The sequence below is a fragment of the Coptis chinensis genome, chromosome 3 (genome assembly GCF_015680905.1).
Source record: "Coptis chinensis isolate HL-2020 chromosome 3, ASM1568090v1, whole genome shotgun sequence".
Taxonomy (NCBI): domain Eukaryota; kingdom Viridiplantae; phylum Streptophyta; class Magnoliopsida; order Ranunculales; family Ranunculaceae; genus Coptis; species Coptis chinensis.
Genome location: NC_141458.1, coordinates 108,980,949 through 109,005,951, shown reverse-complemented (window position 1 = coordinate 109,005,951; position 25,003 = coordinate 108,980,949). Strand labels below are relative to the sequence as shown.

The following is a 25,003-nucleotide window of genomic DNA, read 5'->3' as shown; positions in this document are numbered from 1 at the left end:
AGTAGTAGTAGAGGTGATGATATTGGTCTTAATAGCACGATAGTAATGATGGTGGTGGTGGTGGTAGTAGAAATGGTGGTGATTTTAATAGCACGATAGTGGTGGTGGCGATAGTCTTAATAGTACAGTAATAGTGGTGATGGAGGTGATGGTGGTGGTGGTAGTGGCGGCAATGGTGGTGATGATTTTAATAGTTTGGCGGTGGTGGTGGTGGTGGTGGTGGTGGTGGTGGTGGCTAGGGCAATGGAGTTATTTGGAGCAAGACCCAAAATATCGAATTCGGTGAATATTTTGATATACCAAAAAACTGATATATATCGGAAATATCGGATATATCTATTTTTTTTATGATCAGTTAAAACTATCTAAAATATCATAAATATCAAATATTTATATTGAAAAATGGTCAAAAAATCAAACGATATATATCATAAATATCACATATATTGGTTATATCGGCGATATAAAATTTTATATCGGAAATTTTGATATATATCGGGGGAAAAAATATTCAATATTCGGAAAAAAAAAATAAAAATAAAAAAAAAAAAATATATATATATATATATATATATATATATATATATATATATATATAAATATATATATATATATATATATATATATATCGGCGATATATCGGTGATATTTTAGGCCTTGATTTGGAGAAGAAAATAATGAAAATAGAAAAATAGATAAATGAGAATAGGGGTATATGGACGGGGGTGTTTGAGTTATTTTTCAAGTTATAAAACTTATAGAATTGAAGTAGATCCAATTTTGATATTTATAAAATTGGAGCCTAGACATTTATAATATAATGCCTCTTATAAGACACAAAACAAACCAAAAAAATGTCTTAAATCATTGGGTCACATCTTATAAGAGGTTATAAGACCTCAAAGGTCTTATAATAAACAAAAACAAATGGCCCCTAAGCATATTCCTATACATCTACCTACTTTTTAAGTTTTACCATGTTCATTTTTGCCTTATAAAGCACCATATAAAGCACCCCTATAGAGCATTGTCACAAGCACCCCTATAGAGCATTGTCACAAGCATAGAACGAAATGCCACTACCTAACCAATTTCTTGGTTTGGTCAATTTTAGTATATGCAACCAGTGCCAGGGTTCTGATATTTTGGTGGCCTAAAGCAAGACAATAGAATGTGACTATATATGTGTTAATGTTATCGATTTTTTTTTTAACTTGTGTTATTCAATATAATTTAAGAGAGAGAGAGAGAGCGAGTGAAGTGAATTGCCCTATTTTCTATGTACAATTATGTTATTGTAGAGTGAAGTCTTACTTTGTCCAAAAGGTGAATATGAAGTGGGAAAATGAGTATAGAGAATAGGATAGCTATGAACACTGTTCCCATAACCCTAAATACCATTCAATATAATGTCATATGCTCTGAATATCCACAATATTAACAATCTTCATTAATCTATTTTTCACCATAAAACTTTTCCAGGTCAAGTTAGTGAAAAACTGTAATAACCAGAGCACGAACATTCTTGGTAATAATCTATGTTTTATTTTCTCATCCACATCCTTATTTCCAAACATACGGCGACAAGAACCAAAATTGCAAGAACAACCCCATAACCAGCGTTCCATCCATTCCCTTCATTACCTACATGAATCCCATAGAAAATGTTTGCTGGTGCGAGAATGATCAGTACTCTTCCGACAATGTAGTGGTACCAATTCCAATATTTTCGCACCTTAGAAACCTTTCCAGGCCGAGCTAGAAATGCCATCACCTACACAGTCGGGTGAAGAAATGTAAGATGTTGGAGCACAAGGTTCCCTAAATTAATTGCCCTTAATTAAAGTCTTAGATAAAAATTCTAAATTGAATGATAAATTTTCTACTATAAAATATATTTTTTGTCCATACGGCTTTTCCATAAGATCTCTCTATTATGTATAAGAATAACTTCTGACAATTACGTAACCCCAGCCCTCAACAACGTAACTAGCTAATGTGATGAAATCAGATGGATATATACAGACCTGAAGAGATCCAAGTACGAGGATGAAGATCCCAAGGGTCTTATGTCTGTCGACGTTGGTACTTAGAAAATCTTCTAAGACAAATCCAGCAATCACACCTGATGCTCCCAGCATGAAAGCAACTAATTGAATAGAACTATGAGAATAGAACCATATGGGATCCCAGTGCTTAAGATAGCGAGCAGCCATTGCTCCAATTAGCAAAAGAATACCCCATCCAAGCATGTTTAATATCCCATGGGCCCTTCTCAGTCTAGTATATGGCCTGCTTTCTGTTGTAATTTGGCCTGCATATGACACAAGATGACAAGAACCTCAGCTCATTCTGTCATTCAGATCAGGATTGAAGAAAAAATCGTTGTTGCAAAATACATATTATATTACCAGTTGATCGATTATGTTACAGTTTGCAACGCTATAATCTTATCGACCCCACCGAATTATATTTGTCAATACAATGATCATAGTGTCAAATTATCGACAGTCTCATAATCCTAATGCTTCCGATCGAATGGCTCCCTGAATTTAAAATGATTTTTCATGGATTTTGATGTCATCTGATTCAAAATTCTTTTATGACTGATTATAATTTATAACCAAGGGATGAAGTGCTAGACTGCCTTAAAATGATGTAGAAATCAGAGTCCGAAAGACGCAATGTCAATTAAAATCACTGAGAAATCAGGTGTGTCTTATACTCTTATTCAAAGTTTCAGACCATAATAGCAAGTTTTCAAGTATAAATCCTAATAGCCGTTCAAAAATAGTGCGAAGATAGTCAATCCTAGAAAAAAAAAGAGAAAATTGCCTATTTCTAAATGAAATCATATGGGCTTGGAAGAACTCAAAATTAAACTAGTGCAACTGTAGAAGGCAGTGTGTAAATTTGAGTTTATGTAATATTTACATGGTCTAATTTTTTTAAAATTGATTGAAGTTGAGCATGTATGCATCTATGTAATGCTCTCACCCTCACTTTACCGGGAAAAAAAAAAAACTCACCTGATGCGTAATTCAAACGAGTAGAGACTTTATCCTGATGCTGTGTCAATACATTGTTCGACGTAGGAATTATATTTGTTTGGCCAACTGCATAAAGCAACCTAGATTCAGGTTGCGTAGTATTCAATTGGAAAGACATGTACAGACGCGACGATTCCATTATAATAGCGGTCGAGTTATTCACAAGTTGTAAGCTCCCCTGATCAGGAACAACTTGGCTTGGATTAGTTGCTCCCAAGTAGTACTGCTTAACAACACCCATCCCATCACCTGGAATCCATCCAACTATAGCACTGGACCCAACCATCCTTCCATTTGTTGAGAATCCAATTGCGACATATGAATTTGTATTTGGCGTCGACAAGACAAAGCTCCATAAATTTGAACTAACCTGCGAATACTGAAAATTGGGAAAACAATTCTTTCAGTGGTCATCACAAAATAGTTTTTATGTATATGTTGCCATTAGTAACAAACTTAACTAGTACTTATAACACAAGTAACTACAACTTACTCTGAGAATGAAGTCTTGAGCAGTCCAAACAGGATGGCATTGAAGAGAAGTGGTCTCAAATGGAACAACGCCATTGAGATTGGGACTTGAGTTACATGAGTCAGATTGTGAACTCACTAAGGAAGACAAAACAAAAGATAACAAAAAGATAGAAGTGAAATAAATTTTGATCCCCATCTTAAGTCTCCTTTTCTCTCTCTTGTTTTATTTTGCTTTGGAGGTAAAGTATAAAGACAGCAATGGTGGTAGGCTGGCCATGTCTATCAAAGACGAGGCAGTTACTACTATCATTTTCAAACCAACCAAAACATTAAAATTATGTACAACACTATAAGTTATTGAACGTAGTTAAGGTGCGAACGTAAGGAATATTATTTTAAAGTTTGACTATCTATTCATATGATGGGTCATTTAGAAAGTTTAAAGAGAAAAGCAATCCTCTGCCGTGATCTGATTGCTAAAATTTGTTTGATGGTCAAAAGCAATATGCAACACCGGTAAACACTAAACAGGCCAAGTTAATTTAAAAAATAAGAGTTTGCACCAACCACGACTTATATGATGCAAACTTGCATCAAGCAATGTCGTAGTTCCTCTGCTACAGGACCCAGAGATGGAAAAGTTGTTGAGAGGTAAACTTGTGAAACAGGGCCCTCCTCTTCTCTCGCTCTATTGATCATAATTCATAAATATTTGAAGTGGTTGGGAATGGCCCCACGGCTTCACTAGAATGGTTAAAAATTAGAGGGGGAGGAAGCTATTTTATTTGTTTGAATTGTTTCTGCTGATAATTTAGAATTTAGATTAATGTTGTCCATTATATGAAACCTGCCCTAGTGGTGATCATTAGTCATTGCTTTGGGTCCACTCTTATTTTACAGCGCTATATGGATTGAATTGCATTTTGTATAACGCATTACTCGGAATCTCAGATCATGGCCTCATGGGTAGACTTTTCGTTAGCTCATGCACTCTGATCCCCCAAAGCCTTGACCAGTTGGATTTCAGAATTCAGAGGTCTATATTTCGACCAAATATAAATGTCGAGATGTGTGGAATTTCAACTCTTCAATCTCGGCATATGTCAAAATATATTCTTTCTAACCGTCTATAAATACCCCATGACATTGGCGCTCAAAGAAGGCACATTTCCAAAAACCAAAAAACGAGCGGCACTAATAATTAACTCTCGAAACGAGAAAATGGAAGAAGAAGTAGGCGGAGGAGGAGGCGAAAGATCTAGCATCGTGATCGGTTTAATTGAAAACAGAGCTAAAGAGGTACGCCTCTCAAATTCCTACTTTCTTCTGGTTTTTGTTGGTGAATGAATCGTTTGTAATAAAACTAGGGTTATGTTTAGATCTCTGTGGATCTTGATGAATTGAAGTAATATTACATGATCGAAATGAAATGTCTCTAACTTACTTAGTTGAAATTAAGCTTCAGATCGTGTGTTAAACGAGACAAGTAATCATAGTTATGCTTTTGAATTAAGTGTAGATCTAACGTGATATTTGGTGAATTTCTTTGTTGCTCTCTTAATTGATGGTAATTAGTAGAGATTGTGATAAATTGAATCAGAAGAAATTTTTTGGATGGATATAATTTGTGTTCTGCATCTGAGTTAGATTTGAGCTTACAAGTGTTGATCCTTAATGAGTTTGAAAAGTATAAGGCTGGATTCGGAATGTCATGATAAACTTTTTACAGGTGGGAGTGGCTGCTTTTGACATGAGGTCAGCTTCACTGCACCTTTCTCAGTATATTGAAACTAGTAGTTCATACCAAAATACAAAGACGTTGCTTCACTTCTATGATCCTATCGTGATCATTGTCCCACCAAACAAGCTGGCTGCGGATGGTATGGTTGGAGTCTCTGAGCTGGTGGATAAATCTTACTCAGCTTCCAAGAAGGTTGGCTCTTAAACTGGTTGAATACACGCACTGTTAATGCTTTTTTCCTCCCGATACAAACTGTTAATCTAATTTGTAATTACATTAATTTCTAATGCCACCTATGGATTGTGCAGGTCATTATGGCTCGTGGTTGCTTTGATGACACCAAGGTCCTTGGAGAAGTCTCCTTGACTGATTTTTGTGCCATTATATAAATAAATACAATTCTATATCTATGTATGGATTGATGGATCTATTCTTGTGTTTTCTTTGTTTACAGGGAAGTGTCCTGGTAAAAAGTTTGGCAGCCAAAGAGCCATCGGCACTTGGTTTGGATACTTACTACAAGCAGTATTATCTTTGCTTGGCTGCAGTTGCCGCTACTATTAAGTGGTACTTTACTTTTTTATAAAGCTACTATCATGTGTTTTCTTTGATTTAGTATTTTGCAAAGGATTTGAAATAAAGATGGACACTTTGATAAAAGGATACCTTCACATGGCCAGAGACTGTGTATCTGCGGGTTATGTTGTGGGTACAGGGTATGCAGCGAGTTTTTCTATAGGTAGTAACCGTAGTATTGAATTTAGTGTTGTAAGTTTCACGAAATAGTTAGTTGGATATGCTTGTTCATAACCAATGTCCATGTCCAACTTAGGGAGAGGGACAAGTGTTACCATCCAGCCATCATAGAGAACAATGCCAACAAATATTTTAAATTTCTATCAAGCCTTGTCCTTGAACTAAAAACAATATGTATGTGGTATAATACGGTCCTGTCCAACTATAAAATCATTAAGGTCCCAGTGTGTCTGTTGGATTGGGAACAAGTTGATATAAATGCTTGGTCTCAACTTTTTTGTTATCTCTAGAAGATTCTTCTATACCAGTTATTAAATCAAAGTTGAAAGAAAAGCAGTCTATCTTGATTTAGGAGATCTTTCAGTAGCATCTTCTTTGATCCATATGCTATTATGTAGATTGGACAAACAAAATATATAAAACTCACAATACTAGTGGATGGTTGTGAAAGTGGGATTGTTAAGTAGATACTGATGAGTGGACCGGTTTTGTTTTGTGCCCATAACTCTTACTCTTTGCGCAACGATATAAACCAGCTAATTTTTTTAATTAAGTCTGCGAGAGCTGTCACCACAGACTAACATATCCTTTAAAAAAATGTTAGTCATGTTTAGAAGAACAGGTTAGCCTATTCATGAAATCAGCTCACCATTCAAATTCTCATTTATTTACAAACTTTAGTGATGTATATTTTCATCTTGAGGGTCAATTATCACTCTCTGTTTTTTCGGTTGCATTTTATAAGACAGCTTATATGACTGGTCTGCTTCTAAATCAGATTCTTCCATATATATCACATGCAGGATAGAGGCTGAGAAAGGAGTCATTGTTACAAACCACTCGTTGTTGGTATGATTTCATTTCTTATTTGTGCTTTTACTATGGTTGTATATTTTAGTTTTCGAGTTAGAGTTCAAATCTTAATTTCATTTAAATAAAAGCACCATACATTGTCCTCTTCAACTGCGCACTCGCTAATGAAGTGCAGCGCAATGTGCTTGGCTGTGTCATATTGCTTAGAATTGTAATGCGTGGTTGCTCATATTGCTACCTTTTGTCATAAATGACTTAAGATGATTAAAAGTGGTCAGATAGATCTCACTCTTGAGCTAAGGTCAATGAGGAGTGGTGTCCATATAATCGGGATTAAACATTCCTTTTTTTACACAAGGGTGATCGTATACTGTTGCTAAAATGAATTTTGTCTGGCATTCTAATGTTATGTGTGCATCTGCTGAAATTTCACATTTTTGGTTCTTGGCAAATGCTTCTAGATGCCCAATGTACACTTTATTCTTATAATAATGAGATATGCAGACACTTCATCTTAAATTTTTGTTTGTGTTTACTGGCTTCTGATGACGTCCCAAGTCTCAGGCTTGTAAAGACTATCCCTTGAAGCAAGCTATAAATGTATTGTCATACAGTTTTTAGAATGCCTTGCCTTGGTGAAAGTGTGAAACCTACACCTTCCTATTTTTCCAATTTCGTCAATATTCTTCTTAACTTGTTAATGTTTCTTTCTTTCATGTAACCTAAAATCCTGATCTCCATATAAAAAAAACTAGTCTAGTTGGTAAAGTTTGTCGGAGTTGGTGAATGATCTGGATTCGAAATTGTCCAGCACGGTTGACTCACTTTATCATTTAAAGAAAGCCAGTGAGAGCGTGGAGTTTCTCTTGTTGAGCGGCGATAGAGTTCCTGTATCACTTCTGTTGAATCTTTTGAGTCCATTTTAAGCTTTAATGCATTCATCTGTGCTACAAGTCGACATTATGTTATGTCTTCTGTGTTGACTGTTGAGGATTGCCTCTTTGTAAATGGTGGGCTTACTTAACTGGTTTTTTTGATATATCACTAACTTTCCCAGGTTACCTTCAATGGCTCATTTGACCATATGAATATTGATGCTACAAGGTACCCTCCTTGATCCAATGAATTGTAAATTATATATGTAGCAACTTCTCTTTATAGGGCCTATGAAGTTATTAATACCGATATGTCTTTTGATGCGACGATGCACTTCTAAAAGTACAACTTAATTTGCATGCCAGTGTTCAGAATTTGGAGATTATTGAGCCATTACACTCAAACCTTTGGGGTTCAAGCAACAAAAAGAGAAGTCTATTTCACATGCTTAAGACGACCAGAACTATTGGGGGGTAAGTTCTTTATTTACGGTGGGAGATCTGTTAGTTCTTGTTTAATTTTATATTTATCTTATCATCTTTAGCACTCTTGTTTTATACATCATACTGCGGTTTAGTTATCCTAAAGGAAACATCTCATTAGCACTGTTATTTTAGGCAAAGCACATAATGATGGGAGAAATTTCATCTTTCAGAGGACTAAAGGACGGCATAAGAGATGCTACAATTTTGCTATGGTTCAACAAAAGCCAAAAAACTTTTGTTTTCGAAGTTTACAAAGTAAAATGCATTACACAGAATTATTATTCTTTTAATAAAGCTTATTCCGGAGTCCATATTATGCATTTTGAGATACGTGAACTGATTTTCTATTCATACTATATCCTATATTATACATATTATACATATTTCTTCTATGAGTCCCTCTATACATGAGACAGGATGATTGGATAACTTCCATTTTTCATTGGAATATAGGACACCATAAGAGATGCCAATACATTTTTAATGGTTAAAGGACTGCCACAAACAAAAGTATTTTGGAACTTGCAAAGAATCAGATGCTTATTCCATATTATATTTATATATATAAAGTAGTTAAGGTACTTAAACTGGTGTTCCAAATTATTGCTATTAATAATATGACATTTCATTTCCGTCCGTGGCATTTTTAGAAGATTGCTGAACTTGTTAGAAGAAAACTAAACTTTATAAGGAGAAATAGGAGCAACCAAGTAAAAGAAGCATATGACCTCGAGGTCAGGAATAGTTCAAAGAGCCAAAACAAAACTACCTATTTTATGATGTTATAGCCCAAGCGGCCAAGCATGATATACCCAAGAAACTGGAGAACAAAGCTAACTCCTCTTAGAAGAAAAGTTACCACTTTCCAGAGTTTCAAAGTATCTGACATCCCCTAATGCATGACAGTCCATAATGCGCCTATTTTTTCTTGATGGAAATGGCATGAAGAGATGGAGAAGCATGGTGAGTATGGCCTGAGGAGTTCTCCAATTTAGTGGAAACATTCAGATATGTAACCTCTGAATGACCTGTGCAAGAAGCCAAGAAGTGAATACTATTACTTGCTGCAAAATGTATAAAATCTGCAAAAAAAAATCTCTCAGCCAAGTAAGGAAAAAAAACAAAAGTTTCTGTGAATATAAATATAAAAGAGAGAGAACACTCAGGAAGCATACATTGAGATTTGAGACGAAGGAGAGGAACGGAATCTTGATAGCATACGAGATGCCTATTGGTGTCTGCTGTGGAATAAGAATAGATCTTATTGGTATTCTCTTTTGGGGGCTGGAGTAAATCAAATAAGTGTATACGTATGTGTTTGCCTTGTTTATGCATATTTGAACATATGCATCCTGTAAATGTCTTCAGTGGATGTTTAGATATGTGTATGCCATTACAGATGTTTGTGGTGGTGCATGACTTAGGAATTTGAGAACTTTTGCAGCAGACAACATTAATGTATCCTAAATCTTAATTCCAGCACCAGACTTCTTCGGGCTAATCTTTTGCAGCCATTGAAAGACATTGAGACTATTAATGCTCGTCTTGACTGCCTGGTCAGTATCATTTACTGTTTCTATATGAATTTTTTTATTTAAAGCTTTGATCTTATGTATGAAAGGGCTAGTACTATCAAGAAAGAAATTGGAAGGGCTGCTAGTCTGGATTGCTCAGTATAACCTGTTCTTAGTGAGGTAGGACATACAACTTGGGGTTTAGAATCTGTTAAATAAATACAAGAGACAGTAACGTATTTGGACAGAGGCATGGATATAATGATGACATGAGCAACTAGAGGATAGTACAGAAATGTTGTTAAAGATGAAATTGTAACAAGAGGACAAACAGGAAGGCTTTGAAGTAAGTAGAACACTTACAGTATTTTCATGATGGAAGGAATCACATTTTTATACACTTATTTATTTCAACATCTTTATAATAGCAACCTCTTTGGAAAATAGTTTGGTGTGATTAGAGGTGTTTAATATAATTTCCATTCTTAGTCACAATATGTTTTTAAACTGTTCTAAACATGGCTTGAATATTGTTATATACCGTATCAGGATGAGTTGATGAGCAACGAGGAGCTATTTTTTGGGCTTACACAGGTTCTCCGTAGATTTCCAAAAGAAACTGGTAAGTGGAATTTAATGATCAATTATTCAATTGGTTAAATATTTCAGTGCTGTAGGAGTTTTTGATAAAGGAAAAATGAATTTCACGCGTTCATTCTCCAGATAGGGTGCTCTGTCACTTCTGCTTCAAACCAAAAAAAGTCACAAATGAGGTCTTGAGAGTTGGTGATGCGAAAAGGAGTCAAGTGTTGATATCAAGCATTATTCTTCTTAAAACTGCTTTGGAGGCCCTTCCCTTACTGTCGAAGGTACATTTTTGGGATGGACTTTGCTCTTTACTTAGCTTCATTTTCTGTAATCTTTGTATCTCATGCAATAGTAGTGGAACCTTGGACTGTTGTAGGTGCTTAAGGATGCGAAAAGTTTCCTTCTTGGAAACATTTACAAGTCTATCTGCGAAAACGAGAAGTATGCATCTATAAGGAAAAGGTAAAACTTTATGTTGGTTCTGCATCATCATTTTGTGTCTTGATTATGCTAAACTTTTTGGGATAATAAAAGTGGTTCCATTTACATATTTGTATATGTTTAAACTTTGAAGCATGAAATGTACGATGTCTTTCTGGGATCATAAGGATACCGAGTAACCGGGTTTTAAGAATGACCACTGAAGCTAATAAAAGTGAAAAGGAAAGACCATATAGATATAAAAAAGGTTAACTCAATAAATGGTAAATGTTAAGAAACTGTTTCACCACATGCCCTAATTGTTTGGGTTGATGTTATGGAAATCATTCAATAATCAAAGTTGTCAAATATATTACTATTATCGTGGTTGTGTTATTATCTTATTCTTCCAAATTATATTCAGGCAGGGTTGAAAATATGGGAGTAGACAGTGTTAATAAATCTATTTTTTAAAATCGATTGCTTCGGGGCTTCCTTGAGGCTGAGTGTTCTCTCCGTGGGGACTAGATCTTTTACTAAGTTTTTCTTGATTTGGCGGCTCTTTATATTCAATGTAATTGAGTCTCCACACGCTGAAACTGCTAAACATTCAAGACTAGAAGTATTTGGCTTAATCTCTGAGAGACCTGTGCTTGTCTTTCAGAATTGGCGAGGTAATTGATGATGATGTACTTCACGCACGGATTCCTTTTGTTGCTCGCACCCAGCAGTGTTTTGCTGTTAAGGCGGGAATAGATGGACTCTTAGATGTTGCACGTAGATCATTCTGTGACAGTAGTGAAGGTGCTCTATCTACCACTCACCTAGATTGTTTTTATATAAAATGATTATCACAACAGGATGCCAATTAAGATTGAACTGACAGCCATACACAGCCTTGCCAACACATACCGTGAAGATTTTCAGCTCCCGAATTTGAAAATACCATTCAACAATAGGCAGGGATTTTACTTGAGCATTCCACAAAAAGACATAAAGGGAAGGCTTCCCAGCAAGTTTATTCAGGTTGTGAATAGGGATTGCTATCTAGTATCTACATGCGTGTCTGTATATTTCATCTTTATTTTCTTTTTAACGCTTTCTTACAAGGAAAAATCTCAGGTCGTGAAACATGGGAACAATGTACATTGCTCAACTCTTGAACTTGCTTCTGTGAGTGATTATTTTTTCAGAAGTTCTATACCTTTCTGATTTCCCCTTCCAGAGTTTATGGTTTTCTTTCAAGGTTTTGTCAATGTGTCCATGTACAAAATAATATTCTTTGTATCCCTACCTTTCATATATACATATTTGTCTCTCTCTTCTACCAGATCTGTTGCTGCATAACTTGCACATCTTTAGTTAGCTTTTTTGTTTCTTTCTTCATGTGTTTCATTTTGCCGAGTTTCTTATCTATATTTTTTATAATTTATTTTACTTCTACTTAAAACAGTTAAAAGTTTTATTTAGTAATGGTTTTCTACTTTCATCCACAATTGTATTAATTATCTGTTTATTGTGGAAACTATCAACAAGTGGGATATATGTTATCTCCACTCATCACCAATTGGTTTTGAGTTGGATGCCCCATTGTTTTAGAAAGGTGATATAGGAAGGCAGTAGTAGTTGAAAATGCTCAAAATATGCTTCTTATTTGTAGTCAACAAAATAGCAAACCTAGCCTATTGTTCAGTTCTCTAACTTCGTACATTTCGGAATCTCTTATCTTTTTTTCCTTTTGACGTAGTATAAAAATGTTGCATTCTTCTGATCCACTTCCTAAAAATAACAGTTAAATGTTAGGAACAAGTCTGCAGCTGCTGAGTGTTACACAAGAACGGAAATATGCTTGGAAGGTTATAAATTATTTTACTTTCTAGTATAGTGGACTTTAAAAGTATGAATCTTTCAAACGATTGCACAACATTAAATTTTGTGATTACAGTCTTCTAAACTTGTCAGGATTTCAGCTTTTGACAATTGCATGTGGATATTTCTTATAATAAGGAATTCCTTTAAAAAATTTGTATCTTTTGTTCTTCCCCAGTTTCTCTTTTTTACTTGAATGGTGCATAAACCCTTATCCAAGATGGGGTACGAATCTTGAGATTTTGATTATAAACAATTCGGGTTTGACCAAAGTGGAGGTGGCCTTCGTAACGTCAGAAGTGCTAATCAACAAAACTTAGCAGAGACTTTAGGAAGATAGTGTTGGAACCAGTTTTTGGGAAATAGAAATGATGAGCAATCTAGAGAATTTTCTGTAGAGAGCGTAAATGATGTAAGAGCTTCTCTAGGTGGTGGAGGCATCAAGTGTCATGTTGAGGCTAAATTTGAGGCAAGCATCCACAAACAATGACCAACTCTAGGTGGTAGAAGCAAATCTAGTTAATAGTGGACCCATTCTTATTTTAAATATCTTTTTTGTTAAAAGTAGATCCCAAGTTAATTTTTAAAATTATTAAAACTTTGTTTTGCCTAAAAAAGTGGCGAGAGATGCCCCCAAAAAAACCCCACGCAACACTCCCACTGTAGCCCCAAGTTGAAAAAGTCAAAAAAAAAAAACATGCAACACTCCCACTGTCGCGCAACAGTGGGAGTGCCGCGCCACATCCACATCCGCATCCGAAACAGCAAATTTGCCTCCACAGATGCGGCTACACTTGATGCCTCCATGTTTGCCTCCACCTAGAGATGCTCTAAGGATGCTGAGATGGATGATTGTAATGATAAAGTAGAGTACAATGATGACGACACTATCTGATTCCTAGCACCACTCTCATTTTAATATACTTTATCTGCTCAGTTGCTTTTGCAAAATTTTCTTTCCCATATGCCTCAAAAGTTCAAAACTACATGTACGTTTCTTTCTTCTCTCTGCATACTTCAGCTAGTATTATATTCTTTGCATATACTCCAGTGTTATTGTTATTCTAAATATATATAGAATGGTTTGCAGCACTAATGGATGGGGTACGGAAGGATGTATCTGTACTTACACTACTTGCGGAGGTATTATGTCTATTAGACATGATTGTGAATTCATTTGCTCATACAATATCGACTAAACCAGTCGACCAGTATACTCGGCCCAAATTTACAGGTAGATATTTGAGATTCCCCTTGCATATCTGTCCAGATTTTAAGAATGTGTAATGTATTCGGTTAGATGCATGATATTTTGAAATTACTGTTCAGAGAATGGTCCATTGGCAATAGATGCTGGAAGGCACCCTATTCTGGAAAGCTTACACACTGATTTTATTGTAAGTATTGTTTCTGGCCTTTTTAGGTTGTTTTCTTTGGACTTCGGTTTTATTCATACATCTTCGTTTTCTTATGTAGATAGCATCTACAGCTACTTCTCTTTTTGGGTCCCTGAGTTTTAGTTTAACTTCGTCAATACAATTAAAGCTGATACTGTATTTCCTATCCTGCAGCCAAATAATGTTTTTCTTTCTGAAGCATCGAACATGGTGATTGTCATGGGCCCAAATATGTAGGTATTCCATGCATGGAAAGTTGTTCCTGTCTGTGGTTTTAACATTCAATTTGTTAAAGTTATCTCAAACATGAAGGTCCTTTCAGGAGTGGAAAGAGCACTTACCTTCAACAAGTGTGTCTAGTGGTCATTCTTGCACAGATAGGTTGCTATGTTCCTGCCCGTTTCTCATCTTTAAGGGTGGCAGATCGTATATTTACTCGGATGGGAACTGGGGACAATCTTGAATCCAACTCTAGCACGGTCTGTTTCCCCAACTTTGTTGTTCTCTCTATTAAGTTTTGTGGGTCACCTTCTTTGACTATCACGTGAGTGATTCTTTGGAAATTCTTCTGCCCATGCAATGATGTGGCTGGGAGCATAATGGCTAATTATTTTATATCCCTTTTTGGATTGCAGTTCATGACAGAGATGAAAGAGACGGCTTTTATTATGCAAAATGTTTCCTCAAGGTATGTGTACCTGTAAATTTATGCTTGCATTGACCTAAAATTACAAAAATGTTTTTATATACAAAGTTGGAGATATGATCAGGAGTCTGATTGTTATGGATGAGCTTGGGAGGGCAACTTCTTCTTCTGATGGATTAGCAATTGCGTGGAGTTGTTGTGAGCATCTGTTATCACTCAAGGCGTAAGTACTTGCATCACAATTTTGCCATTTCTCTTAAGTTTTCTGTGATGAACTTTAGCTAATCAGTTGTTTTAAATGGTAATGAGCAGTTTTTACTCTATTATGGCCTGATTGGCCCCAGCTAGGAAATAGTTGAAAGAACTAAAGTGAATCACAGTCATTTTAAATTATGAATTCCACATATGACATGTTGTAGCCTACATTAAAGAAATGAAAAGGAAGTAGTGTAACTTTGAATTGGTTTCAGGCCATTTCCCTAGTGTCAACCATTCTTTCGATCAAGTGAATCTTGTTTGATGGTGCCAGTGCTAAACATGGTGAATGTTATTTGTTATACCCGAATGCTACTTTTTAGTCAAGTGCTCGCCTCATTCCTCATCTACCATATAAGTTCATTTATTAATTACATTTTTGTGTAACTAACAAGACACTGGGATCAGCAAAATTATTAGTGTGGATGGCCATGCATTTTGGACAATACGCTTTGAGATACTCTTGAACAATGTCATTGAATGCGGTCTTAGCGGAGCTAAATTTCTAACTACTGCAATACATCTGTCACTTTAAAATATAGCTGGATGAATTCAAGAAAGTATTTGACATATTCTCTCTCCTTTAACGTTTGTTTACTGTTTGTTTTCGTTGCTATGAATGGATCAAGACATTGGAGGAGATTGAAGCGTTCAGTTTTTACCTTATTGTTACATTGTTAGATGTTGTCATGTTGACCATTTAATGGACAATCTGCTTCGTTGATTTGATCCTTGATGATGAATCTAGCAAGGGCTGATCACAGGATCACTAGGCATACAGTTTCCTGTCATTCTGGTTTTCTTTCAATTAGATTATCCCGATACCTACACTCATTTTGGAGATAATTGGGTTGAGTCTATATGCAGCTAACTGATTTATTCCATCCCTTAATTTTCAGGTATACCATCTTTGCAACTCATATGGAAAATCTATCAGAATTAGCAACAGTTTACCCAAATGTGAAGATTCTCCATTTTGACGTTGATGTCAAAAACAACCGCTTGGACTTCAAGGTAGCCTCTTGAATTCATACTGATTAGAGAAGTTTTCATATTCAGAGGAGTTTATCGGCTCATAGTCCAATTGTTTTAACCAGTTTCATCTCAATGACGGCCCAAAATATATACCACATTATGGCTTACTATTGGCTGGGGTCGCAGGATTGCCTTGCTCAGTTATTGAATCGGCAAAAAGTATCACTTCAAAGATTACAGAAAAGGTAGTATATTTAATGTAAAAGATGTACTCTCTATTATACCTTATTTCATCGTGATTTATTGAGTCTTAATTGAAGTGAAAGGCACTAGACCCCTTTGGCAATGCTTAAAAACAGTTTTTTGCTGATTTATAATCAGCAGGTAGCATTAAAAACCCAAAGTCGTGGCCTTTTTTTTTTTTTTTTTTTTTTTTTTCCCTGAAAGCAGATAAAACCTCAACTTGCATAAACAATCTTCCCACCACGCTACCAAGCTTTAAAATTCAAACCCTTTCCTTACCTTTTTCAAAGGGAGAATGACTACCAGTAGGAAGCTACGCTTCTGCAAAAATTGACTATATATGCATCTTGTTTAGTACTTTGCTATTAGAAAGCTCTAAGTTGTTAGATCTAAGGTGTGTTATCAATTTAATGTCTGTACAACTATTTCATGGATAAGGTGATCTCAGTCCATCAGATATTCCTTTCTGCTCTTTTTATGTGAGTCAAATTATGAAGCGAGAGAAAGTATCTTCTGGAGTTAATCTTAAGGTTTTGCTGAACAATTCTGTTCTGTTTCAGAATTTCTTGCTAGATTTCTGTAATATTTCCATTATTTTCTTTTCTAAATCATAGGAAGTGAGACGGAACTTCATTTGTGGATTGTATTACTTGTTGATTTTTATTTTTCTTGTAGGATGTGAGAAGGATGGAAGTAAACTGCAAGCAGTATCAATCAGTTCAGTTGGCATATCATGTTGCTCAGCGACTGATATGCTTAAAATACTCTAGCCAGGATGAGGGTTCAATTCGGGAAGCATTGCAGAATCTCAAGGAAAGCTACATTGATGGAAGGCTGTAATCAATCAGCTCAGGCTTCAATTTCTGCATGGGACATGAGTGAAACAGTGGCCGAATTGAGCATGAAAACGATTACGTGAAAACAGGATCCTGTATGTGTTGTTACCATCATCTTCGTGACACAGCTATGCTGATTTTTATGTGCTAAACTGTGCCAAGGCAAGAAAATGAAGGGTGCCGCAAGTACATACTCAGTCTTGATCGTCACAAGGATGATTAGGTATAACGTCAGCAAGGGTCCTTATGCCAACTCACATTCAACTAGAATAGATCCAACATGTTAGTATCATACCCATACTATGGTGATTTTTTCGTTCTAATGTCTTTGTTCTACAGAAACTCCCCAGGCTATGTTATTAGGCTCAGTACCAAGTTCGTCTGGTAGAGCGCAAAGACCAATTGGCATAACCAAGATGGTGTAAGTGACATAGTATTCCGAATCCTCATTACTAATGGAATCAAAATGATCTCTGATCCTTTCAATTGGCTAGCATCCGTTACTTGAACGAAAATAGATCTTGTGGAATCATATTGCATATTTGACGATACATTCTGTACCTTGCTAAAAAACCGATCCTTGTTTACCAACAACATTGTCTAACCAAATACAGTTCTCTCTCGATACGTTCCTAAAAAAATCCGATTTGTATATTCTCCTTAGATAATTCATTGCCTGTAAACGATGCAGGAAAGCCTTGCAATGTATTCATTTGGATTTCGCAAAAGACGCAAAACTGATCACCGACTCACAATTACTATACAGAAACCCCTTTGACAAAAGTAAATTTCTGTTGTTTTCACTATCCTACAAGGTTACAGTCCGTGACTGTCCGTCTGTATCCCTACGGACGCACTGTTGACCGAATTGGTATGTTGTTCAATCTCCAAAGTCAAAACGGAATTGGTGCGTCTAGAAAAAACTTGGTTGGAATGGACTGCTAACAGGCAGATGAATCTTATCCTCATTAGGCATTACCAGCAATCTGAAGAATTGGTGATCAAACGCAAAAGAACCGAAAAAACCACTAACTTGAGACAACGTATAAATTTGTACAGGAAAACTTCACTGAGTGTAGTGCAGGACTGCAGGTTTTAGGACTATAAGTGGGCTGGACCACTCTGAAGCCCAATTAGGCTTAAGGTCAACGGCTGGTGAAGGGTCGGTTGCATAATATTTTCTGGCCCCATAAAGGACCGACCCAAGGGTCTACTTTTGGTATGATGAGTGGACTGGGTAGTGAAGCGCAATTACGTCCGAAAGAGTATTTATATGGACCTCAAACCTTTTTTTTAAGGACCCTCGAAAGATTCGGCTAATCAGCTCTTATTGGCTATTTTTTTCCAAGTCCTTTCTTGTTTCAGGTTCGAACACGTGCGAATCAAATTGGTTCAACTGCTAGATGAAAACTTATGAACCACTAAGGGCAAGGCGAGAAAGAGGGTGGATATTTCTAGTGCAGAGGAGAGAGGTGAGCATGACTGGTGGTCAGGTGGACGTGGGGTTAAAATCCGACGAAAAACGCATTACACAATTTCAGTATTGGGCCAGGCCTGGACTTAGATAGGTGCTAATCATACTGGGCCTGTACATATTGGACACATAATTGCCTGAAAACCATCGATCTCCTTGTGCCATACTGCCATTGGATTCTGAAGCTGGCTGTGGGACATTTTACCCCGAACGGTTTTGACCCCTTGAAGATGCTGCTAAGTGCTAACAACCCTCAAACAATAAAGACAACTATAACAGTATAACGTGTATCAACAGAATTAGTGGTAACAAAACTTTCTACTGATTTACACTCATCTACATGTCAGCGCAAAAACAAAGTCGTGTTGAGGTGCCTGCATTCCACTATTTCTTTACCAACATAGCAACTTGATGTGCCTTGTGATTTCTAGCATAAAACGGAGTTGCAGGCTGGTGAACCTGGTTGTTAATGAAAAGCTTTCTTTATCACACTAATCAGGACAGCTAATAGCAAAACCATTACAAACTTCTTTGACGCCAAAACTCTCAAGTTAATTCTATATCCATGCTCCCTCGTGAACCTCAAGATAGTCATGCCCAAAAAGAGAATAAAAGACGCAACAGAACCTAAAACCACCTTGACTGCTTCCTTTGAACCACCTACTTTAGCCACGCCATCCTTATGAACGTCCACATATGATACAGATGAATTCACGTCACTGCACTGTCCACTGTTTAGCCCAAGGATCTCGTTCAACCAAACAGACAACCTTACAAGCAGCCTTGCTAACCATGAAACCTCACCACTGGATATCGGTCTCTTCATCCAGTCACCTTTGTATCTTACGTCAGCCAGCTTATGATTTCCAACCCACCTAGGTTTGAATAAATCATCTCTGGCATGTTGGTGTTGCTTCACTTCTGGGGTAACCGATTTAGGACTTCCACCCACACCATCAAAAAGGATTTCAACCTGGGTTTTAAGAGAGTCCAAATTCTGAAGATTCTTTGCAAGATTATCACCAGATATAGCATGAATCTCAGACTCAGCACGCAAAATCAACAGCTACAAACAGGGAATCATAGAATTGGTTTGAGAACAACAGAGCTGATATGCAGAATCCTTGAAAAGAGTAGAGTATAAAGAAATACCTGAAGTAGCTGTTGCCCACCATCTTCACCATCATTTAAGAGCCGTAAATCTTGATTCCAATTCTCATGCAAAAAGGATCCATCAGCATCATCCTCACACAAGCCATCCTCCCAATCCTAAAGTTACAAAATATGTTAAGAGAGCAAAAGGGATAACACTGGGCATCAATACCAGTAAATGAACTCTTCGAGTAGATTAAAACATCTCACATGCCAAACTGTGACAAAATAGATAGACATATATGTAATTGAATAGGCATCTCTGGAAGGCGGCCAATTTCAAATTTTAATTTTTCTGACCAACTAAAAACTAGGGGTGGAATTTGAGCTTAACGAGCCGAGCTTCACTACGCTCACGCTTGGCTCGTATTTTATATAAATGATCCCGAGCCGAGCTTAAACCAGCCAAGCCTGAGCCGAGCCCAATTAGCTTGGCTATTTTACACTGTGATGATGGTATTTGAGCTTATTGAGCAGAGATTCACCTTGCTTGTTTGTTAAGCGAGCTACAATATAGGCTCAAGTTTGGCTCATTTATTAAATGAACGAGCCCAAATTCCACCCCTACTAAAAACGGCACTTTAAGCTTTCACATATCATGAAAGAAGGTTGCAACTGACTTGCTCAGTCTAAGGGAAGGGTCCACTCTACTCGAGAGAATAGCCACTGACGATTAAGTAAGGATATTTAATTAATGGGAAATAATACCTGCAGTTGTTCACGGATGGACGGGACAAACTTATATGAACTATCAACCATTACAGAGGAAGACCCAAAGGATCTACAATGAAATGTGGCATCAACTTTCTTTATGAGGTCTCTCAGCTCCCTTGATGACGTCAAAACATTTAGTACCTACAATCCAAAGATTTAAAAATTAAAATATTAGTACACACCCCAGTTAAACATCCTCAAAAGAAGAACGAAACCATGAACAATCGGAGAACCTGCATTCCAAAAATATATGCTAAATCATCCAAACCACTTATAAAAAGATTTAACCAACGTACATTTACACCATTATTGACCTAGGCACATCAATTTAAAGAGGTGCAAAGGATCATCTAATTTTATCCACAATAGCACAATTTAACATTATGAGCATGAACAGCATCTACATATTTCTATCAGTCGTCTGAATGTTATTTCCATTATAATCGCAACTTCTGATCAAAGAATAGTAGCCAAAAGGTGTTTTCTCCATAATTAGGACAGATGAATATTAATTGGCCTAAGAGCATAACCTTAAAAGTGGACCATGTATTTTCATATAACTCAGCATAACTCCACAAATAAATTCTTGTGTACAAGTAGCAGCTAAATCTTTCGATTGGTAACAAATCTGAATGTTACTTTTCAACTGTATTATTTCAAAACAGTTTTTCCCTACTTTTTGAAGGGACAACAAAATTGGGGTTGAAACACCAGCTCATTTGTTCTGCTTCATGCAAAAGAAAAAAATAGCAGAGAATATATGATAAGAAACGGACTTTGAGGCCACTCACAGATTTATCATAAAACAAAAATTCCTATGTCACACCATGGATGCAGAATCCATTCAACCTTTTTCTTTTTTTTTTGGCTTACAAAATGGCAGCACGTTGTTATTGAATATCATCAGAAACATTGGCTAGTGAGACCACCTAACTGTTTATAGCATTACGAGTAAAGTTTTGCTATTTTTTTCTGGCATACCAAGTGCAACCATTGCTACCAGTAACCATTGTTTGGTGGTGCGAAACAGTATCAGGACTATCTTACACCAGGCCTTGTTGGCAGTTGACCAGCAACTACACACGTCTATAGGCACTCCGGCACCCCCTAACATTTAGCAGAAATTTTAGGCACAAAGAAATGTTTATCAAGCTTCTAGGCACAAATAAACAATTATCTGAACTTCCAGGCACAAAGAAAGTTTTGCCGGAGCAGTTAGTGCACTCTTAATTACAGTGTACAGACGCTGGTGATGGGGTTAAATTCTGCGTCTCCTATTAATTTTTGTTTTTGAGTTAGATCTCAAAAATGATTCAAGACATTCTTGGCATCTGTGGCTCTCCAAACTACTAAAAATCTCTTCTCCGCCCTGATTTTTGTCCAGCTCGTAGGCATGCTGGTCAGCTTTGCTGATGCCACATTTTGGGCATGAATTTTGGTATCTACATCTAAATTTAGTCCAGTGAAAAAATAAGTTGGTTGTTATCGCAACACAATTGCATGTCTATACCTGTCAAGGTTCCCTGACTTACGTTACCCAAACAGACTATAAATGCCTATGGCTAAAAACCTAAAAAATGCCATTTGATCTATACTAAGCACGAATTCCAGTGGTTTCACAGAGCCACAGGTGTAGAACCTGATCACTGTTTCAAAAGGGGTTGAGAGTCACGTGCATGGTGGCCTGATGGGAAGCACAAGATTTATGACCTGAACCAAGTTTCCCACAAGGATGGACTGGGTATAAGAAGCTATTGGGATCCCCACAGCACAGTGTGAGCTGCTAGCATCCAGAATCTTAAATCCCCAAGGATGAGATAGATGTGACAGTAACGTTGCAGTCCACACTGACACTATAAACTTCACAAAAAGTATATGTGGCATGCCCACAATCAAAGATATGGCATCTATATTTTACAATCGCACTACAATGCTATTACTAAATGTCTAAACTGTCAAATGAGAGTATCTCCTGGTTCCACAGCAAATAACAGATCTATTGAAATGTAAGTCAACTAGGCATCCGCAGTAAAATACCATTTGTAGTATAACACATGGCAAATGGAATGATAAGAACAAATATCAAGCTAACAGAACTAAACAATGTGTGGAAAGTTGAAAGTGTTTGATTAATAATAAAATCATAATATTGGTTATGAGTAAAACAATAATCCAAGGGATTGTGGAAGAGAAATGAGTTTCACCACAGAAAGAAAATAAAAGAATACCTTCAACACCATTTGGATTATTGTATCAACGTCATTGTGAAGAAATTTGTGCGCGAACCCGAGAAAATGCATAACCATAGAGCTATAGAAGAGATAATTGGACAGCACATATCCTTCCCAAGAAGATGTATACCCTAATGTTGATTGGCCACTATCTTTAACAAAGTCCCGGTTATGGGTCTTCCCATCTCTTGCTCGTCCAGCAGATTGATCTATGAATGCATCAAGATCTGCAAACTTTTCTGAGCTAACTTTCCAAGGCTCTATGTAAGTAATCCATACAGAAAATACTTGAGAAGCATTTTTAATATAAGTTTCCACCGGACAGAACAAAAATGTCCTCAGTATGAACCTGTACAGCGGCCTCTGAATCAACAAATTCCAAGATGTAACAGAACACCCATTAGCAATTTGTGATACACCACTCTTAGACTTCACAAAATCATTAGAACCCCCACTTCTCAACCGAGGACTCCCAGTACGCTCAGCAGGTTCAAACCCATGACTAACAGAAACCAAGCTACTATTAAGATACTCCACAAACACCATCAAAACCTCCCCAAGACCCGAAGTCGGAGGCGTCTCACCTAACACAGCTCGAAAAGGAAATGACACACCAAAAGACTTGCACACATTCACAGGCAACGGAGAAAAATCATTATCCACTAACCAAAAATGCACCAACGTATAAACCACAAACTCCATTTGTAACATAACCAAACCATCACACTCAGACGAGTAATGCAACAACGAGCTCCTATAAGGCTGATGAGCCTCAAAACCATAATTCGGTACAAAAGCATGTAAATAAGCATAAAGAAGACGAACATACAACCCATAACCCGACTTCTCTCCTCCTGCTCCTCCTCTGCTAACTCCAGCCAAACCATGAAACGAAGAAGTCCAATTCTCGAACCTAAACTTCTTACTCTTCTTAACAACAACAGCATTATTCGAACAAGTCTCGTTATTCCCTCTACAAACAGGATAATAAGCAAACCAAAACATATAATATTCAAAAACATTCAACTGAACTTGAACATAGCCACCACCACCACCACTACTTTTACTCGAACCTTCTTTAACTCTACTACCACTAAACAAAGTACATAAATCCGGTAACAAGCGACAATAATCTTTCTCACTATTAATCACAAACCTAATCCATTCAGGTAATCTCTCCACTGGAAAAACATACTTAACCAAATTACACCTATCAATATTCCCAATACTAGAAAACAAAATACCAGACGGCGATAGCAAATTAAAAACCCTAATTTCAAGCTCACTGTCATTACTACATTGAATCAAATCAATCCAACTATTATTATTCGATTTAGAAGATGAGAATTCATCGAAACCAAAAAGCTTACAGATTAGAGATGGAAAAGCGATGGAGAAGAAGGATTTCTTCTGATCTGTTGTGTGTTTATGTAAGAATGATTCGATTTCGTTAATAGTTGAAATGATTGATTGTTTTGAGGATGAGGATAGAATCATTGATGCTAGTTCTGTTGATTTTTTGTGCGTTGATGAATCCATCGAGTATAATGGATTCATTTTTGGGATTTTGAGCTAGGGTTTCAAACGAGAGAGAGAATGAAATGAAATGAGGAATGTGGGGGGTTATTTATAGGGTGTGAGAATGAGTTAGGGTGTGAAAAGAGTTTAAAATGAGGAGTGGGATAGAATGGCGCCTTTAGGTGATGATTTTGGGGGAAATGGGAAAGAGAAGTGTGTAGGTGACTAGACACGTGGCGGTATTTGAGGGTTTAAACGTTTGTTTAGGTTCATTGATTGACCGTTTTTTTTAAGTCGGTTGAGTGAGAATGGTATTTTGGTCATTGTTGATTCTTATTTTAGTTTCGTTTGAAATATAAAATTCAAAAGGGATATAATGCTGGGGGCCAAATAAGACACGTACACTTTCATCCATCCGTAATCCGTTAGCGTTAGCGTTGGGCCCAGAGGTGTATCAAGTGCATGACTGTACGTGAGCGTGTTACATATATTGTGATTATTGTCACCCCAACAAAGTAAGGAAGGAGTGCAAATGTGCAATGATGTATTTGTTCTCCTTGGGGGCAGTCCAAGTCCAACTGATCTAGTCCGGCTCCAAATAGAACAAGGTCCAATGCTTTTATCACACCAAATTGGATAATATTCTTGAGTTCGTCGTGTTTACATAGAAGAGCATATAGTCCAGATTGGTCATTGTGATTCTAATTTCCGGTGTGTTCTGTTCGGGGTGAACACATTAAGCTATCTCTTAAATTCGTAAAAGCTTATCACATGAAGCTATCTATTGTGGATATATATTTAGACTATATTGTAAACATATTCTTAACTTTAATCTAAGAATTTTGAATCGCATGAACTCACCAACATCATAACAATCATAAATCAATAATTAAACATAAATAGACATACATTAATCCATAGTTTTAGATGAATGAAACGTGTAAAACGGCGAATGAGAACTTGTTTCTCATCCTAA

General features: G+C 36.7%; 3 protein-coding genes across 7 annotated transcripts; 1 reads left to right on the top strand and 2 right to left on the bottom strand.

Annotated features, from left to right (window-relative positions):
* Positions 1-1,377: 1,377 nt before the first annotated feature.
* LOC147512841 (Cytochrome b561/ferric reductase transmembrane with DOMON related domain-containing protein) lies at positions 1,378-4,355 on the bottom strand. The gene is made up of 4 exons (XM_086595866.1): positions 3,544-4,355; positions 3,030-3,429; positions 2,028-2,314; positions 1,378-1,774 (listed from the first exon to the last, which is right to left on the bottom strand). Exons 1-4 carry the CDS (start codon positions 3,718-3,720, stop codon positions 1,544-1,546), a joined length of 1,095 nt encoding a protein of 364 aa, XP_086451992.1. The 5' UTR covers positions 3,721-4,355; the 3' UTR covers positions 1,378-1,543.
* Positions 4,356-4,463: 108 nt separating this feature from the next.
* MSH4 (MUTS-like protein 4) lies at positions 4,464-17,470 on the top strand. 5 transcript variants are annotated; one of them, XR_015215122.1, is made up of 25 exons: positions 4,470-4,823; positions 5,254-5,457; positions 5,574-5,609; positions 5,720-5,832; positions 6,825-6,870; positions 7,892-7,938; positions 8,076-8,183; positions 9,676-9,751; positions 10,259-10,331; positions 10,433-10,578; positions 10,674-10,759; positions 11,382-11,521; positions 11,604-11,743; positions 11,840-11,890; positions 12,510-12,573; positions 13,677-13,820; positions 13,916-13,983; positions 14,158-14,216; positions 14,306-14,462; positions 14,619-14,671; positions 14,754-14,852; positions 15,784-15,898; positions 15,982-16,104; positions 16,778-17,161; positions 17,278-17,470. XR_015215122.1 is itself a non-coding variant. In XM_086595863.1 (24 exons), exons 1-24 carry the CDS (start codon positions 4,584-4,586, stop codon positions 16,782-16,784), a joined length of 2,331 nt encoding a protein of 776 aa, XP_086451989.1. In that variant the 5' UTR covers positions 4,467-4,583; the 3' UTR covers positions 16,785-16,920. The 5 variants fall into 5 exon arrangements, 4 of the variants coding, with proteins under 4 accessions (XP_086451990.1, XP_086451989.1, XP_086451988.1 ...); XM_086595863.1 differs by lacking the exon at positions 17,278-17,470 and having other exon boundaries at positions 4,467-4,823; positions 16,046-16,104; positions 16,778-16,920; XM_086595862.1 differs by having other exon boundaries at positions 9,682-9,751; positions 16,778-17,424.
* A 1,198-nt stretch (positions 17,471-18,668) lies between these two features.
* LOC147512839 (sphingomyelin phosphodiesterase) lies at positions 18,669-24,118 on the bottom strand. The gene is made up of 4 exons (XM_086595865.1): positions 22,507-24,118; positions 20,273-20,419; positions 19,565-19,681; positions 18,669-19,478 (listed from the first exon to the last, which is right to left on the bottom strand). The coding sequence occupies exons 1-4, from the start codon at positions 24,064-24,066 to the stop codon at positions 18,879-18,881; spliced, it is 2,424 nt and encodes an 807-aa protein (XP_086451991.1). The 5' UTR covers positions 24,067-24,118; the 3' UTR covers positions 18,669-18,878.
* Between the last annotated feature and the right edge of the window lie 885 nt (positions 24,119-25,003).